The following is a 19155-nucleotide window of genomic DNA, read 5'->3' as shown; positions in this document are numbered from 1 at the left end:
GGCAGAATGGCGCCCCCTGCTGGTAAACTAGTAGAAACGTTAAAATCTATAATGCCTACAGAATGTCTGTTGATATGAAACTTGCATAAAAGATTACAAAGTCGAATAAATGATGTCCCAGACGGTTTAAAAACGATTATTGAGCTGAACACGGAAGTCGTTGGTAGGTCACGTCAATCTATGGTTTGGATCTCTGTAGATTACCCGTGCATCGTGGTAGTGTAGTGAAGATTAGGGTTAGTCTGAGATCAGGAATCTAGCAAGGAGAGTCAGATGTAAAGGAACACAGTCATTTCTAAAGTGACAGTGCTTTGGATGTCAAACCTCTTTGTTTCCTAATCTTAAAAAAACAACGATGTACTAACACCAGCCTAAACAACATTTTATTTAAGTGCTGTCACACTGGTATACCACTGGTTTCTTTAAATCAATTGACAACGATTATTACAACAACTTGTATTGCACATTGCTCACCACTCCCTCCTGAGTAATGTGAAACAATCTATGGTATGTATTCTATAATTCGCTTTACTGAAACCTTCAGGCAGCAAGAACCCGTCTGAAAGGCTCTTCAAAACTCAGTCTGGTTTCTGTGTTGTGTGATCACAAAGTCCTGTATTTCTCCCACGCTCTGAGGGCCAGCAGTGCATGGGCTCAGCACAGGGTCCTGAGGGAGTGGGCGGTCCTACGGGGTCCTCAGGGAGTGGGCGGTCCTACGGGGTCCTGAGGGAGTGGGCGGTCCTACGGGGTCCTCAGGGAGTGGGCGGTCCTACAGGGAGTGGGCGGTCCTACAGGAAGGTCATGACTGTGCCCTTCTTCCCCACCTGCCATGGTTCCAATGGGTAGAACCTGATCACGATACTGTACACACACACACACACACACACACACACACACACACACACACACACACACACACACACACACACACACACACACACACACGAGTACACACGTGCACACAGCACAATCACAACAAAGCATAAAACAAACCCTAAACAGAGGCATGCTGTGTGATCTCATTCCATGTCACTTGTCATTATGAGTGTGTGCAGCCATGTTCCATTTCCTCACACACCACAGTTTCCCCCCCCCCACCCCCCCCCTCCTCACACAGCACAGTTCATCCCCCCCCACAGCTCACCCAGTTCTGACTCGGGTCAAACAGACAACCTCAGTATGTCTGATCTCAAAGCATGTGGTCTCGGAGGCCCTCAGATGAGTTGATAATCACATGAGGGTGCCACCACACAACTACAGCGTTCCCAGACTGCTGCCTCGGCCCCCATCTCTGGAATACTCTCCCTGACGGCCTGAGGGCCTTTAGCAGTAGAAACGTTTATAAAGGTTAAGACCTCCCTACTTATAACTGCTTCAAACTGCCTGTTCTTCACTTATAACTGTGTGTTCTGTTTCACTTGATGCAGCTCCACCTTTATGTCCTGGAGGGGTTTTTATTTGTCTTTGACATTTTTCATTACTAATGTATCTTGTTCATTTTTGTTGTATTCTTAAAATTAAATTTAGTCTTCAGTCATGTTGACCTTTTTTTTTTTGGGCACATATCTTCATTAGATCCGAGAATGTAACACTGTTCTCCATTTTATGTACAGCACTGTAAACTGTGTGTATCATGCTCTTGAATGAACAAATGGGTTGGTATATCAGGTGCTGCATTAGAGTGTTTTGCATTCTTTTTATCTAATTGAACATTTCTGGTATCTGCTAGACTATGATGTCATCTGTAGGTGAACTTGTGTTTCCGGGTTCCATTCTTGCCATTGCTTTCATTTTATTTGCTCCCTCTTGAGGTCTTAATTAGACATATTCATAATGTGTTTATGTTTGTTGCATATGACATGCGGCTCTCCGTTAAACTGAATGACTTTAGTGCTGTAGCCACTACCGTATTGTTGCTCATAAAGGCGGGAGGAACTGTAATTTTAAATGAAAACAGGTTTCGGTTGTTGGTCTTGACAACATTCCTAGGCATTTGCAGGTACCTTTTGGTACCTTTTTGGAAGTAAACACCTTCTCCAGCAATCCTGGTGTTGTTTTTGATTCTAAATTCACCATTTTCAGTACATATTACAAAACTTGTTCAGTCTTGTTTTTTTCCCACCTATGAAACACTGAAAAGATCAGGATTTAGAGAGAATTATTATTGCATTTGTCTCATCTTGTCTTGAATAGTGCAATGATTTACACACATGCTTTAGTAAAGGAGCATTGGCAAGAGTCCAAATGGTTCAAAATTCAGCTGCACAGACTAGGCACAGAGTTATGGCACAGGGTCACGTCAGCACAGAGTTATGGCACAGGGTCACGTCAGCACAGTGTCATGGCACAGGATCACGTCAGCACAGTCACGGCACAGGGTCACGTCAACACAGTGTCATGGCACAGGGTCACATCAACACAGAGTCATGGCACAGGATCACGTCAGCACAGTCACGGCACAGGGTCACGTCAACACAGTGTGATGGCACAGGGTCACGTCAGCACAGTCACGGCACAGGGTCACGTCAACACAGAGTCATGGCACAGGGTCACGTCAACACAGTGTGATGGCACAGGGTCACGTCAGCACAGTGTCATGGCACAGGATCACGTCAGCACAGTCACGGCACAGGGTCACGTCAACACAGTGTGATGGCACAGGGTCACGTCAGCCCCAGTTCCGGGGTCTGACCTGAAGGGGCTTCCCATTCGTCTTCCTCTCCATATAAGACTTTTATTGTATATTTTCCTTTTAAAGGAACGTCTTGTGATTGCCGATGTTCTAACTGTATATGTACGTCTTAGTCTTTTTGTATACTGTAACCTTGTTTTGGTAACTTGTGCAGCGCTTGTAGTTTGGTCTTGGAAAAGTGCATACAAAAAGTTACAGTACAGTACAGTTAATTACAGTTAATCGGTAACAGTTAATTAGTTTAATTCAGTTAATTATCAGTTGTAGCTGGACTTATTAAGCCCTGCTGTTCGGGACTGTGGTAAAGTTAGTTTCACGTTCGAATATTCGGAATTATTTCTTCAATAGCTTTAAGACTTTTTTAGCAAAAGTGCCAAAATATGCAGATTCTAATTTCTGGCAACATAAACAACCACCTACAACTCTGTTTACGTCAGGAATAGGCGTATTTTAATTGTAGATAACATGTTATTTTAAATGTACTGCTGTCACCACTGCAACGTCTAAGGCACCATCTACAAATTACCTTAACACGGTTCACACGGGCGCAAGTGGCGGTCGCAAAGGTTCCAGAGCACTGCGCACTGTTTTTTGTTTTTGCATTAATTTCAATAGCTCTTAAATGGTCCATCATAAGACCACCAAACAACATGTATTACACAAAGTGCATCCTAAATAATGACCTACAACTCAGATATGGGTATTTCTACCTCTTAGCCAAGTGTGGTGGTGAGTTTTTATCTAATCATTTCAATAGCTTTTAAACGGTCTATCATAAGAACACAAAACAAATTTAACTGCAACCTACATAACAACCTACAACTCAGAGATGGGTATTCCTGCCTCTTATCTATTTGTGGTGGTCAGCTTTTGTCTAAGAATTTCAATAGTTTGTTGCTTATGATACACTTTGTGTAAAACAACTTGTTTGGTGGTCTTATGATGGACCATTTAAAGCTATTGAAATAATAAGACCACTGACTACAACAAATAGATAACAGCTATGAATTCCCATCTCTGATGTGTAGATTGTTATTTAAGATGCACTTTGTGTAATACAAATTGTTTGGTCCATTTGGTAATACAAAAATGATGGACCATTGAAAAGCTATTGAAATTATTGCAAAAAACAGTGCGCAGTGCTCTGGGGCCTTTGCGACCGCCACTTGCGTCCGTGTGAACAGTGTTACGGTCATTTGTAGACGGTGCAGTAGCGGTCACAACAGTACATTTTAAATAACATGTTGTCTACAACTTAAAATATGTCTAGTCCTGGCGTAAACAAATTGTAGGTATTTGTTTTGTTTGCCAGAAATGGAAATTTGCACATTTCTGCAGATACTTTCAAAGTTATTGAAGAAAGAATTCCGAATATGTGAACATGAAACCAATTTTACCGCAGTTTAGTACGGCAGCTACCGATTTTGAAGAACTCTTTGAAACAGCTCATTATGTGTACAAGTGTAAAACAACCGGACACTGGATTGAGGAATGACATCTAATATTTGACGTGAATGTGCAGTGCGGGGGTCTGACTGCCCTGAACCTACTGACCGGTCTTCGGGGAGCTCCAGCTCCTGCGTGAGGAACCGGAAGATCTTAGCGCTGTGTTCCTTGTTCTTCTCCGCCGTGTCAGTCACCGCTATGGCGGACACCGACAGCAGCACACACGGGGCGCACGAGCCGGCGATGAGCACCGGCAGACCGGGCTTCACCACCACATTCATCCTCTGAAAAGACACCGGGAGTGCGGGGGTCAAGTGTGCAGAACGTTGGACACCATGTTACACAGCAGCTGATGCACCGTGATCTGCCTGCTGGGGTGTTTAAGGGAATATTAAAGATGAAGTTTTAGAAAACACCACGATCGCCACTAGTGTTTCTAAGGTCATAGTAAATGAAGATGTGAGATTTGCACTAGTGTCTCTAAGGTCATAGTAAACGCAGGTGTGAGATTTGCACTAGTGTTTCTAAGGTCATAGTAAATGAAGACGTGAGATTTGCACTAGTGTTTCTAAGGTCATAGTAAACGAAGACGTGAGATTTGCACAAGTGTTTCTAAGGTCATAGTAAATGATGTGAGATTTGCACTAGTGTTTCTAAGGTCATAGTAAATGAAGATGTGAGATGTGCACTAGTGTTTCTAAGGTCTTAGTAAATGATGTGAGATGTGCACTAGTGTCTCTAAGGTCTTAGTAAATGATGTGAAAAGTGCACTAGTGTCTATAACAGGGGTCTCCAACCTTTTTGGAACTGGGAGCTACTTCTTGGATACCAGTTATTGCGGAGGGCTACCGGGGGGGGTGCGAAAGTTGTTGAGCCGGGGGGGGGGGGGGGGGGGGCGAACGAAAGTTGCGTGTGCGAGTGTCAATTGAACTAACCTACAACTTTGAGTGCAAAATAAATATTAAATTAGAACATAATTAAGATAAAAACTACATTAAGTTGATATTGTCTTCTGAAATGTGCAATCAAAAAGAAAATGCGAGTGGGTGGCAGCGAGAATGTGAATCACAGTGGCAGTACGTTCAGTGAACGAATCAGAAAATGAGTTCAGTGAATGAATCAGAGAGTGAACGAGAGCCCTCAGTTCAGTGAACAAATCAGAGAGTGAAAGAGAGCCCTCAGTTCATGAACGAATCAGTGACCCTAGGAATATTTACCTCTAGAAAATGATTTACAGAATATTGTTGACCACATTTTGGGACAGGCACTTTGTTGAATATATATATAACCCCTTGAAAATCAGTGAGTTGACCTGTCATACATGTGCATTTTGTCAAAGATATGGCCAAATAATGAATGTGAGAAAACAGAATTAATGTTATTTAATGTGAAACATTGCACCTTTATTTGGTGCTGGTAGTCACTGATAATGGTCAGTACCACATTTTTGAGAGTTCATTTAGTCTCTTATCCAGTTTGGTGTGTCACACATGCAAATATATGTGCAAAATAATGACTCTGCAAGATTCCTTGTATATGCACCATTAGACCATCAAACTGGCTGAAATGATCAAGATTCCTTGTATATGCACCATTAGACCATCACACTGACTGAAACGATCAAGACTGCTGTGAATTTAGGAAATGTGCATCGGCCCCTGGGTTTAGTGTTTGATGTCATGATGCCTGAAGTAAGGAAGTAAGCGTCTCTGATGCTCTTATGTTCGATGTAATCAACAAGTCAAGTTTTCATTATTGTTTTTCATTATTGTTTCCACCATCAACATCCTTATGAATCATGAAAGCTTCTCAAGGTACATGAGTTCTTTCTTGCATCAGGTTCTACACTTTAATTATTAGTAATGTAAGTATTCAGCATAAAACAAGATTCAGGTAATTTTGTAAAACTATGTTAATTTTCTTTATTAATTTAATAATAATTTATTATCCATTTTTAATTGTATTTTTAACAATATGTTGTCACTTTAAAATAATTACATAGTTTTTTTTGTTTTTCCCCTCTTTGGTTTTGTGTCAATCTCTCTCTCTCTCTCTTATATATGGTACAATTGCATACCGAAAAGTAGGAACTAAGACAATATCTATGTTTATATACACTAGCAAAACAGTTTAAACAGCTTGCAGAATGTAGAATTATTTCAAATTAAAGCGAAGTAACGTATGCTGTATTTTCATTTGAAAACATTCAAGAAATTATGTGCAGGCGCGTACCCTGACGATGTCCCATGGAATCGTTTGATTGAATATTTGTAGCTCCATGTAGGACCTTGATGGGGGACAGGGGGAGGAGCTTCACGGCAGCCTGGTACCACATCCACCCCTGGCTTGAATATTCAAAACAGTTGGACTCTGCGTATTGTTACACTTGCAGACATCTTATCCCTCCCAATAGCCCAGACACAGTCTTTGACTCGCCGGTTGGTTTCAAAAACTGGAAGAAAGCATCTTACAAAGAGGCGGGGTTTGTATTGCATGCAAGGTCTGAGCAGCACAAACAAGCCATGGTTACATGGAGAGACTATCAGAAAGCTGCAGCAGCTAATGCAACACTGGTCAATGTCTTAAACAAGGAGCACAACAGACAGGTCAAAGAAAATCGGAAATATTTATGTATATCCATCCTGGGCCGGCCACCTCCTGCCTAACCGGATGCCTACACCATGATGGACATTATTACATCTTTTATATTCTGTCTAAATGGACATTATTGCATCTTTTACATTCTGTCTACATTCTGTCTATATTGTTGTTGTTGTCATGGTGACCGGTGTCGGCCAGAGGAGGATGGGCTCCCCCCCCTGAGTCTTTGTTCCTCTCAAGGTTTCTTCCTCATGCAATAAACTAGGGAGTTTTTCCTTGCCACTGTCGCCTTTGGCTTGCTCACTGGGGGCTAGGACTCGGCACCTGTAACGCTGCTTTGTGACAACAACTGTTGTAAAAAGCGCTATATAAATAAAATTTGATTTGATTTGATTTGATTTGATACTATATATAATTATAATAATATAATATATAAACATATATTTATTTATTTTAATATGATTTATTTTCTCCAATCAATACAGTCTGTAAAATGTTCTCTTTTTTTTGTCTCAAATGTGATATTTTGAGCCATTCACTTTGGCTACAATGGTTAATGGTTAGTTTTATAAAAATAAACCAAATAAGATTTCGAATCCTTGTCTTTTTTGCCCTGGGTTGAATGTGCCCCTCTGACCAAAGCCCTGGCCCCAGCCAGGCCCCCTCAGTAAAACTGGTCTAGAACCGCCCCTGCGGCAAGTACACTTGTTTAGAGGACACCGAACATAAGCCAACAGTATTGGTGGCAAAACGAGGCTTCATGAACCAAAAGGGCTTTCCAGCTCAAAGGTTCACCAAAAGGTTCATTAGCCAAAGCCTCGTTGACTCGTTCTCACTAGTGACACCTGCTGTACAAAAGGATATATGACAGACTCAATTAATTCTGAGTCAGAGAAAACTGGAATGTCTGTGTATAAAATAAAAAAAATTTGCCACGTCCCAATGAATATAAAAGTGTGTTTTTACATGGAAATATTATTATTTGAGTGATGTGATGAATGCTTACAAATAAATACAAGAGTGCTTATGGAACTGAAAGACAGGAAACTGCAACAGATGGAACAAATACAAATTATTGATTTTTATTTTTTTAAGAAGCTTTTTAACAGTGTTGGGGTTGAGTCAATTCCTTTTCTTAGACGCCTTGAAAGCCTACCTAGCTTACAACTAGCTTAAAGTCTATAATAATATGAATAATAAATAATAGCTGATCTAATCTATTTCATAACAGAACTTTAACCACTAACACCATCTTAAAACCCACAAAGGGCCGCAAGGCTCAAACCCCCTTTATGTGGTTGTGACACTCAAAATGAAACAATGACGTAGCCCACTGAATCCGAGGTCTCGTTTGTCATCAGTCACGTGATTTTTACGGTAATGACACACGCCTCGAACCAGGGCTTCATCTGGCACGCCCCTTTTTGCTCGATACAGGCTCTGAGGCATCGCTTCAAATGTTACATCACTAGCCAACAGAACTTTCGCGAGCCACCGATCCATAACTGATGCGAGACAACGCTGTGAGCCACCAGGCAACTGTCACGCAGCACAGGCATTGCTCTTGGTTAGTGGCGCGCGACAGCAGCAATAGTACAGTTCAGTTTTTGCACTAACCAGCTCTTGATACAAGTACAATACTTTGGACCAGGGGCCTCATGTACAAAGACTTGCGTGGATTTCTTACTAAAAATTGGCGTACGCCAAAATCCGGATGTATCAAACTGTGCGTACGTCGGAATCCACACACGTTTCTTTTGTACATCCCAATCAACGTGGAATTGAGCGCACACGGTGACACGCCCCCCTATAAATATATAAATATTTATAAATATATAAATATGCAAATTCATTTAAATTTGTCCTGCACCGGAGAAGTTTGCTCTCTGATCTATCACAAACCATATCTAAACGGGGAAAAAAGAGGAACTTCACCGAATGTGAAAGTAGAGACGCTCCTGAATGAGGTAGAGGTGCGGAAAAATGTTTGTTTGGCACGTAGTGGCATTACGGGAAAGCGCAAAAGGGAGAGGGGGTTCGGTCCTCGTTTGGCATGTGGCAACAGGAAGTGACACCTAGTGGCACATGCCGATTATAAATGGCACATGCCGATTATAAATGACATGTGCCACAAAATCTTGGCACTTAGTGTGGCTAGTGCCACTCGATTTTAGCATCTTCTTTATGTTTGGTGAACGATTCTAGCCGATATTCGGCTAACTATCTCTAAATTAAGAGTTTTTATGTTGTTTGACGATATCATGTCGAAGTTGGATCACTGGTAACAGTTAACGAAGACCTTATATATGAAAGATTTATTATATTTCTCGGTGTATGCTCATGTTGTTCATGCTATCAGTGTATTATAAACCAGTGCGAGCGAGTAGCACCGCTGAATAAAATCTGCACCTGCTACGCGTCACATGCACGAGGATCAGTATAGGCATGTGCCGATTAGAAGTGGCCACCGCAAACGTAACAGTTAACGAAGACCTTATATATTAAAGATTTATTATATTTCTCGGTGTATGCTCATGTTGTTCATGCTATCAGTGTATTATAAACCAGTGTGAGCGAGTAGCACCGCTGAATAAAATCTGCACCTGCTACGTGTCACATGCACGAGGATCAGTATAGGCATGTGCCGATAAGTGTCCACCGCAAACGTAACAGTTAACGAAGACCTTATATATTAAAGATTTATTATATTTCTCGGTGTATGCTCATGTTGTTCATGCTTTCAGTGTATTATAAACCACTGTGAGCGAGTAGCACCGCTGAATAAAATCTGTGTAGTGGTTTTGCCTGTGTATCAATTATCTAATTGATTAACCGCTGCCACCACCTTTGATAAGCCAGGAAGGTCTGGCCAGGATAATTCAACAATAATTCAAAGGGACCTTAATACTATAAAAATACACAGTTTATTATAATACCACAATAAAAAGTTCCATCACATCCCCGGTTGTCTTACCCACTATCGGATGACTGCTAAGGATCTATTTGGGCTAAGAATCTATGTAATACACACACACACACACTTCAATGCATAACCCACACATCAACACTGCACGTCATTTTAATGACCACCACAAAGTAACCCCCCACTTTACGATCAACCACCCACTTACACAACACCACACCCACTAAATATGGAGCACACTATCATATAATATGTGTTGCCTAGCCCTAGCTCAGCCTTCCTGCACAGCTATAAGATGCCTGGGAGATGCATAGAATCATAATTAACACTAGCAGTCACTCGGCATTTATAAAATAAAATCAGACACGGAGACTAAACATCCGGGAAATCCGCTATGCGAAACACACATTGAAACCCAACCCCAGGTTATCATCACGGGAGTATATCTCCATAAAAAGTCTAACCAAGGATCAACTGACCCGGCTTGGTTTGGGAAGTCCTCGCCCCCGGGTGCAGCCAGTCATTTCCCGGTTAAGCGTGTCTCTTCAAACGCCAGGCAGCATAATTAGTTCGCAACCCATCAGCCTCCGTCTTCTCTCTGTCGCGACACCCACAGCCGGTCCAATACCAGGAGTCCCCGTTCTCCGAAATCACTTCCTTTTAAAACCCAGACCCCGCCCCTTTTTCCTAAATTAAGGGTTCTTTACACTACCCCCACTTTGCCTCTAGACGTGTCCCCACGTCATTCATAAATCAATCACATAGTCCTTTTGCCACACTGGAGCCCTAAGGACTCTAGCCCGTCTAGATGAAGGTGGCTGAGGAACATCAGATTCGGCTGCCCCCGAGGTGTTCTGTCCAACAGTTTCTGAAGTACTTGGCCCTTGAGGTCCAGCGCGATTCCCGCTTGATCCTTCCATGCGCGCCAGAGGTTCATCTGGGTCCGAAACTCCTGAAGGCCGCTGGTCTACTACTGTATCGGCTATCCCCTCCCTTATAGTGGTGGGGGAGCTTGCAACTTCTTCCCCAGCAGTCTCCAAAGGCCCAGCATGTCCTTGGGCCCGGTACCGGATTCCCCAGGCAGGAGCAATAGAATTGTCCTCCACCCCTGCAGTTCTCCAACGGGAATCCAGTCTCTCTCCAGGGATCCTGCCAGTCGGTTCCCGATGGCCGTTCCGCCGTCCCCTTGGAAGAGAAGGAATCGTACAGAGCTTAAGGCGATTGTAATGCGCAACAAATAAGGGTCTACCCTGGGAAGACAATTTAAAGAGCTCCTCAGACAACTTTTCTGTAATTGTATACGGCCCCGTATAATGTCCCTGAAACTTGGGACACCGGCCCCTTTTCCTGGCCTTGTCCCGAAGCCACACTCGATCCCCAACCTCATATTTTGGCCCACGCACCCGTAAATCATAAAATTGCTTTTGTCTCAGTGAGGCTTTTTGTTGGTGTCTACAAATTGCCTCATGCACAGACCGCAGCCTGCTCTCCACCTCCTGGACATAGCCTCCTACTGATGTATATGGTTTGTTCACCTCCACATTGAACAGTAAATCCGAGGGCATAACCATTTCCCTACCAAAAAGTACATGATAGGGAGAGAACTTTGTACTAGCTTGAGTGCTACTCCGATAAGCCATCATTACATATGGAAGGAGCTCATCCCAATTCCTCTGATTTGAATGTACAAACATGGAAAGCATTGTTGTCAGAGTACGATTTAATCGTTCTACCAACCCATCTGATTGAGGATGATAGGGAGTAGTCCTAGTTTTCTGGACCTCCAAGAGATCACAAATCTCTCTAAATAAAGCAGATTCAAAGTTCTTTCCCTGGTCTGTATGAATACTCTTTGGTGTGCCATACCTAAGAATGAACTGTTCGACCACTACCCTAGCCACAGTATCAGCTTCTTGATTTTTTAAAGCAAATGCTTCACACCACTTGCTAAAATAATCAGCAATTACCAGTATATACCGGTTCTCCTGGATCGTGGTAGGCAAGGGGCCTACAATGTCTATCCCCACCCTCTCAAATGGGTAGGTAGCTTGCATGGGATGAAGGGGGGCACGGGGCTCTGGCCCACTAGATTTATATACAGCACAAAGCTCACATTTCGTACACCACTCTGCAACATCATTACTCCATCCTGGCCAAAAGAACCTAATCCTCACCTTTTCCTTTACCTTATTAATTCCCAAGTGTCCCCCTGTTTTTGTATTATGCAGTTTTTCTAACACCTCTGGGACTAACACTTTTGGAACCACAACTCGCTCGCATGGATCGACTCCCTGAAGACCCCTCTGGGTGCTCTTTAAGACTCCATCTTCCAGACTCAAGGTATTCCACATATTCCAATAGCCCCGCAGCTGAGGATCTTGCTTCACTTCTACGGGAGGCTTGTACCTACTTTGCTCCACCCAGGCTTTCACTTTACGAAGGATCTCGTCTTTATCTTGTTCCACCTTCCAGTCCCAAGTTGGAGGTTCACATTCTTCCATCAAGCAGACTTGCTCTACTTCAGCAACCGGTAGTCGGGACAGAGCGTCGGCATTTCGATGGGAAACTCCAGGGCGGTGGACAATGTCATACTCGAACGATGCCAGCTGTTCCAACCACCTTGCAACTTGACCCTCAGGGCAGTCGAAGCTATGAAGCCACCGTAGGGAGTTATGATCTGTTCTCAGCGTGAACTTCTTCCCCATCAGGTAGTGTCTGAACTGTTTCATAAAAGTCACAACAGCCAGCAGTTCCTTCTTTGTAGTAGCATAGTTCCTCTCTGTCCGACTCATAGAGCGACTTGCGTATGCTATAACACGTTCTTTTCCTCCAACCTTTTGCGACAAGACTCCTCCGATACCTGTATCACTTGCATCCGTGTCCAGCAGGAAAACCGCCTCTGGGTCTGGGAAAGCCAGAACAGGTGCCATTGTCAACAGTCTCTTAAGCTCATCAAAAGCCTCTTGACACTCGCCCGTCCACCTCATCTTGGCTCCCTGCTCTGTGAGTCGGTGCAATGGCCTAGCTATTTTAGCAAAGTCCTTAATGAATCGTCTATAATATGAGGCCAACCCCAGAAAACTCCTGACCTCTGTGGGGCTCTTTGGAACAGGCCACTGTTGGACTGCAGCCACCTTCTCTGGGTCCGTCTGGACCCCATCCTTGGAGATCACATGTCCCAGGTACTTTACTTGCCTCGCAAATAACTGGCACTTGCTGGGCTTAACCTTGAGGTTGGCTTGACTCAGCCTCCCCAAAACGGTCTGCAACCGACTAAGATGTTCCTCAAAAGACCTACCAAAAACAATGATATCATCAAGGTAAATAAGGCAGGAGGTCCATTGCAAATCCGCCAGGGTCAACTCCATGAGGCGCTGGAAAGTGCTAGGCGCATTACACAATCCAAAGGGAAGGACATTAAAATGGTACAGACCCGTCCTGGTCACGAAAGCAGTTTTATCCTTGTCCCTTTCATCCACTTCCACCTGCCAATAACCACTGGCTAAATCCAAAGTGGAAAACCACTGGGCAGAAGCAAGAGAGTCCAAGGCATCATCAATACGTGGAAGGGGGTAAGCATCTTTTACAGTAACCTCATTTAGCTTCCGGTAATCAACGCAGAAGCGCAGTGTCCCATCCTTCTTTCTCACCAACACCACTGGCGCTGCCCAAGGACTACAGGAGGGACTGATAATACCATTAGTCAGCATGGCATGGACTTCTCGGTTCATCTCATCCTGGAAATGAATAGGCACTCTCCTCGGGGCCATTCTAATGGGTGGGGCATCTTTAGTGTCGATCCGATGCGAACATAGGGGGGTTCTACCAAGGTCATGGGGACCCATACTGAAAACAGACAAATTTGACTGTACCAGTTCTTTAACGGCCTCTAGCTGCTCCCTGCTGAAGCCTCTATTAGACAGCCCCAAGTTACTCATGATGTTATCTACTTGGTCATCAGGGGTTATTCCAGCAGCATCCAGGGATTGACAAAGTTCTATATCTGACGTGAAAACCCCTAATGACATGGCTGTCTTCAACTCTATCGGTTCGGTAGAGATATTCATGATTCTAACAGGAATCTCCCCCTGAACTACTTGACCAACAGAACGAGCAACGAGCAGGTCATATCTTTCTAAGAGCATCTCACTGGGCTCCACTAGACCATAAACCTCACCCAACTGTACCCCTGGCACCAACCCAGGTATCACTACTTCTGACCGGGGGGGAACGACTATACTTTCCTTAACCACAACCTTCCCAACCTCCCCTCTCCCAAATGCCCCGAGCAACGGCAGACTCTTTCCTAAGAGTGAACAGGTATTTGATTTTAAATTGATGATGGCCCCAAACTTGGACAGGAAATCAGTACCCAACAAAACTGATTGGTTAATATCTCTACAAACTAGGAATTGGTGCTTCACCTGTAACACGTCGAAAACACAAGGGCCCTCCCAAATCCCAAGAATGTCCAACAGCGCCCCATTAGCCGCCCGCACCTTCCCCTTATAAGTCTGTAATTCTGCTTGGGCATTAACCTGCAAATCAGAAAGGAATGTGCTGCTCAAGAGAGACACTTGTGCCCCTGTATCTATAAGGCAATTGGCAGGCTGTTCTAATACCTTCCCATGGATATAAAATCCCATACCAGCACTTTCCAAGCACAATAGGGGCTGACTGGACAAATCCGGGTGGGTGGGTGAGCAGCCCGGAACACCCACCCGTTCTAGTTTTCCGACAGCTTTGCCTTTGTACAGTTCCTGCTTATATGACCAAGGTCACCACAACACCAACACCGCCGACTAGATGGGTCTGAATCACTCCTAAACCTAGACCCCCTATTCCCCACATTAAAATTTGGTGAGTGGGCTCTTTCCTCCTTTAACTTCCGAACCTCCTGAGTTAAATAGTCAATAGCTTTCAGAACCTCAGTAAGAGCGCCAGCATCCCCCTTCTCACAATGTGCCTGAACACTCCGGACCTTAGATTCCTCTGGCACATAGTCTTCCCTCTCTAAATCCCGTAGCACTTCCAGCTCTGTAGCTAAGGTAATGGCTTCCTCCAAGCTCTTCAGTTTGGCTGCCCTCAACTGCACCCTTATATCACCCCTTCCCACCTGACTGATAAAATGGTCCTTTGCCAACATATCTACGACCTTACCTTCCACCCCGGGATAAGCTCTCTGGGCCAATCTCCTTACTTTATTCCCAAACTCACAAGCTGATTCCCGACCCTCACGTCTACAGCTTTGAAAATTGAGCCGCTCAACTTCCTCATTAGCAGGTGGGGTTAAGTATTTCTCTAGATGAGTCTTCAGCTGCCTATAATCAGTTCTGGCCTCAGCTGGTAAACCCAAGAAGACTTCCCGAGCCTTTCCTTTCAGTAATAAGGTCATAAACTTCACCCTTAAATTATCATCCCAACCATTCAATTCAGAAGCTAACTCAAACTGCCCAAGCCAGTCAGGCCACGTACAGGAAACACCATCAAACACTTCTGGCATAAATGCGGGCCGAGAAACACCCATAGTAGAATTAGAATTACTGGAAGAGTCCATCTCTACGTTTCACTGGGGGGAGGGTAACCTTCTAAAAAAAGGACTTAATAAAAACTATCCCACCGCTGCCACCAAATGTAGTGGTTTTGCCTGTGTATCAATTATCTAATTGATTAACCGCTGCCACCACCTTTGATAAGCCAGGAAGGTCTGGCCAGGATAATTCAACAATAATTCAAAGGGACCTTAATACTATAAAAATACACAGTTTATTATAATACCACAATAAAAAGTTCCATCACATCCCCGGTTGTCTTACCCACTATCGGATGACTGCTAAGGATCTATTTGGGCTAAGAATCTATGTAATACACACACACACACACTTCAATGCATAACCCACACATCAACACTGCACGTCATTTTAATGACCACCACAAAGTAACCCCCCACTTTACGATCAACCACCCACTTACACAACACCACACCCACTAAATATGGAGCACACTATCATATAATATGTGTTGCCTAGCCCTAGCTCAGCCTTCCTGCACAGCTATAAGATGCCTGGGAGATGCATAGAATCATAATTAACACTAGCAGTCACTCGGCATTTATAAAATAAAATCAGACACGGAGACTAAACATCCGGGAAATCCGCTATGCGAAACACACATTGAAACCCAACCCCAGGTTATCATCACGGGAGTATATCTCCATAAAAAGTCTAACCAAGGATCAACTGACCCGGCTTGGTTTGGGAAGTCCTCGCCCCCGGGTGCAGCCAGTCATTTCCCGGTTAAGCGTGTCTCTTCAAACGCCAGGCAGCATAATTAGTTCGCAACCCATCAGCCTCCGTCTTCTCTCTGTCGCGACACCCACAGCCGGTCCAATACCAGGAGTCCCCGTTCTCCGAAATCACTTCCTTTTAAAACCCAGACCCCGCCCCTTTTTCCTAAATTAAGGGTTCTTTACATCTGCACCTGTTACGCGTCACATGCACGAGGATCAGATATAGGCATGTGCCGATTAGAAGTGGCCACCGCAAACGTAACAGTTTGATCTGAGCAACAAAGCACAAACAATGAATTATTTTTAATATTTAAATAGACAATTAGAAATTATACAGCCAGGTACAACTGTGAGTAATGACCAGAAGCATTTGTGTCTAAGTCAATTTGTGTGAAACACATTTTGTTTTTAAGCATACGTGAAGTGTTTTGGGAGAGACGTGACCTTTTGCTGTTGATCCATGATGTTGCAGCATTATCCAGGTCATTTTGCCAAATGTACATATAGTTTGCAAAACATACAATCTGTTTCAAGAAATAGGCTAAAGTTTTTCTAAAATACTTTAGTAATGTTTTTGTTTTTTAAAAGATAAGTGGGTTCAAAATGACAGTTTTGAAAAAAATAAACCAAATTAATTGTGTAGATCCACCTCAAAAAAGAGTGTAAGCTGCTCCTGAGTGTGTCTGCCCATCCCCCAGCTGCATTGTTGTGCAGGGGACATGCATAAGGTGAGAGAGGCAGTCAGAGGGCCTGGCTGAGAGCAGCAGCTACAGAGGACATGATGTAAGTTTAGAAATATATACAATAAAGTTGAAATGTTCTCACTCAATCCACTCAGTCTGCCACTCCCTCATTTGGGGAGAAAGCTACACTATTTTGGCTATTCCCCACTTTAGACAATTAATTTGGTTATTTTTTTCAAAACTGTCATTTTGAACCCACTTATTTTTTTAAAAAGAAAAACATTACTAAAGTATTTTAGAAAAACTTTTACATATTTCTTGAAACAGATTGTATGTTTTGCAAAATATATGTACATTTGGCAAAATGACCTGGATAATGCTGCAACATCATGGATCAACAGCAAAAGGTCACATCTATGTTTCAATGTTTATTTCAAATATGGAAAACTAAAAACAAAACAAATGATAAAACAGATAACAAAACAATTTTACATATTTGAAAAGGAATGGGAAGAAGTATAAAACTTATACATCTCTCTCAAAACACTTCACGTATGCTTCAAAACAAAATGTGTTTCACACAAATTGCCAGTTCCCTCAAAATGCAAAGTCTCTTGAGTGGTGTTTCACAGTATTTTGAGAATGTCATCTCGGTTTCAAAAAATAAGCCAAACAAATTGAAAAAAAAAAACTGTAAATCAACATCAATTTGTTCAAAATGTGCACCACCATGCCACCAAGAGATATAAGTTCAAAATATAACCAGTTGACTTCACAAATGTTTAGAGTAGGCTATTAGACAGACGTTTGTGTGAGTTCAGCTCTTCTCCACCCCTGCTGATTCCTCAGGCAATGGCCACATTTACAAATGAAGGGATGTTAAAGCCACCAGAGTAATCAGTTTGGACTAAAGGTCCTATTGACCCTCTTTCAGAACTTCAGGAAGGAGTTTCTGGGATTTCTGGGAGTTTCTTTGAAATTTCTGGGACTTCTAGTGTTAGTGTAACCTGTGAAGTGGTGTCACAAGCCTGAATACAGATAGTTGTTAATATACAAATAAGTAATTGCTCAATGTAACAAAGTAATGTTCATTTACTTTAATTTTTTAAATAAGAAACACTTTTCAGTCAAATAATGAAATGAAAATGAAATGTGCCATATTTGTCAATTGTGATATTTTTCACCACAATCAAAATTTGTCCTCCACATTTACTCATCTGTGCAGTTAGAACATACACACACACACACACACACACACACACACGCTGCGGTGGGCAGCCCTTGCCCGGCGCCCAGGGAGAAGTTGGGGTTAAGTGTCTTGCTCAAGGGCACCTCAGTCATGGCCTCAGTTCTGGGAAACGAACCCACGAGCCTCCGGTCACAAGACCAGTTCCCTACCATAGGACCATGACTGCACCAAACAAGCAATCCCTGCCAAGTCTTGAACTTTGGCCACCAGTTATACCACAGGGTGAATGTGTTCAGCAGTTATACCACAGGGTGAATGTGTTCACAGGGATTTTCTTGAGTTTGTGCGTGAGCCCTTAGTTGCAGGATACCTGAGTGGAGATGAACAGAACTGGAAGTTCCAATGCACCGGTTTATTAAGTCCACCGTGAGGAGTGCCTTCAAAAACCCAACAGACATTAATAAAGAAAGGGGAAAAAACATCAACTAAACTAATCAACTCAGTACACATGTATGAACAAGGCCCTAAAACCCATCTTCACTCCAAGCCAGCTCTCTCTCTAATCACTCTCTAATCAGAGTTCTGCCTTTTACAAACCCATTAGCCTATTGGCTTTCAACCACCCACAAGTTTTAAAATGTAAAAAAGTTCTAATTACATGTATCTATTTTAACTTAAACATTTAATTAATTTGATTTAACTTAAACATTTTATTATTTAATCAATAATAAATTTTATTTAATTTCATTTTAGTATGAATATAAAACATTTCATATAAAAACATTCATGCTGGAACCCCTTTTACCCCGGAACCATAAAAGCAGGTCCTCTCCCCCAGCTCAAACATGGGAAATGGAACATTCCACTTAGCACAACCTCAAGACTACATTACCCATCAACCCCCTGGGCTTAGGGCCTTTGACCTGTAGGAGGCTGCCAGCATGCTGGAGCCAACAGGGAAGTTTAACTAATTTCAAAACCCACAATAAACAGTTAAATATGCATAGAATATAGTAATCCTCTACACTATGATAATCACAGTTGTTTATTTGTTTTTCAGAGTCCTGACAAGGTCCAACTAGTGTTTGCCACTGCAGCCCTGTGGGTACCAATAACAGAGTCTTTAAAACTTTGAGGTTGTCCTGTGATTCTGTCCATTACAATATCTCACAGAATGCAACGGACGAGAGCTCCGTTACACCCTTCCTGCAAATATTATTATTATATAAAACATATATACATTTTCAAAGTAACATAAAATTTCATTGAACAATGTCTAATTAAGGACAAAGTTTAGAATATGTGAATACATATAAATTTTCTCACTAGAAT

At 42.8% G+C, this 19155-nt stretch overlaps 1 protein-coding gene across 1 annotated transcript; it reads right to left on the bottom strand.

The window, feature by feature from the left end:
• Positions 1-361: 361 nt before the first annotated feature.
• ddt (D-dopachrome tautomerase) lies at positions 362-4442 on the bottom strand. Its single transcript, XM_076986400.1, has 2 exons — positions 4247-4442; positions 362-861 (listed from the first exon to the last, which is right to left on the bottom strand). The coding sequence occupies exons 1-2, from the start codon at positions 4417-4419 to the stop codon at positions 789-791; spliced, it is 246 nt and encodes an 81-aa protein (XP_076842515.1). The 5' UTR covers positions 4420-4442; the 3' UTR covers positions 362-788.
• Positions 4443-19155: the final 14713 nt, after the last annotated feature.

Source organism: Brachyhypopomus gauderio, unplaced genomic scaffold (assembly GCF_052324685.1).
Source record: "Brachyhypopomus gauderio isolate BG-103 unplaced genomic scaffold, BGAUD_0.2 sc46, whole genome shotgun sequence".
Classification (NCBI taxonomy): domain Eukaryota; kingdom Metazoa; phylum Chordata; class Actinopteri; order Gymnotiformes; family Hypopomidae; genus Brachyhypopomus; species Brachyhypopomus gauderio.
Note: the sequence above shows the minus strand (reverse complement) of the source record. Positions and strands in the feature narration are given on the sequence as shown.

Coding starts and splice junctions, on each gene's coding strand:
- ddt (XM_076986400.1), bottom strand. CDS start 4,419: ATGAATGTGGTGGTGAAGCCCGGTCTGCCGGTGCTCATCGCCGGCTCG. Junction 862..4,246: donor CTGGAGCTCCCCGAAGACCG/GTCAGTAGGTTC, acceptor GTGTGTGTACAG/TATCGTGATCAGGTTCTACC.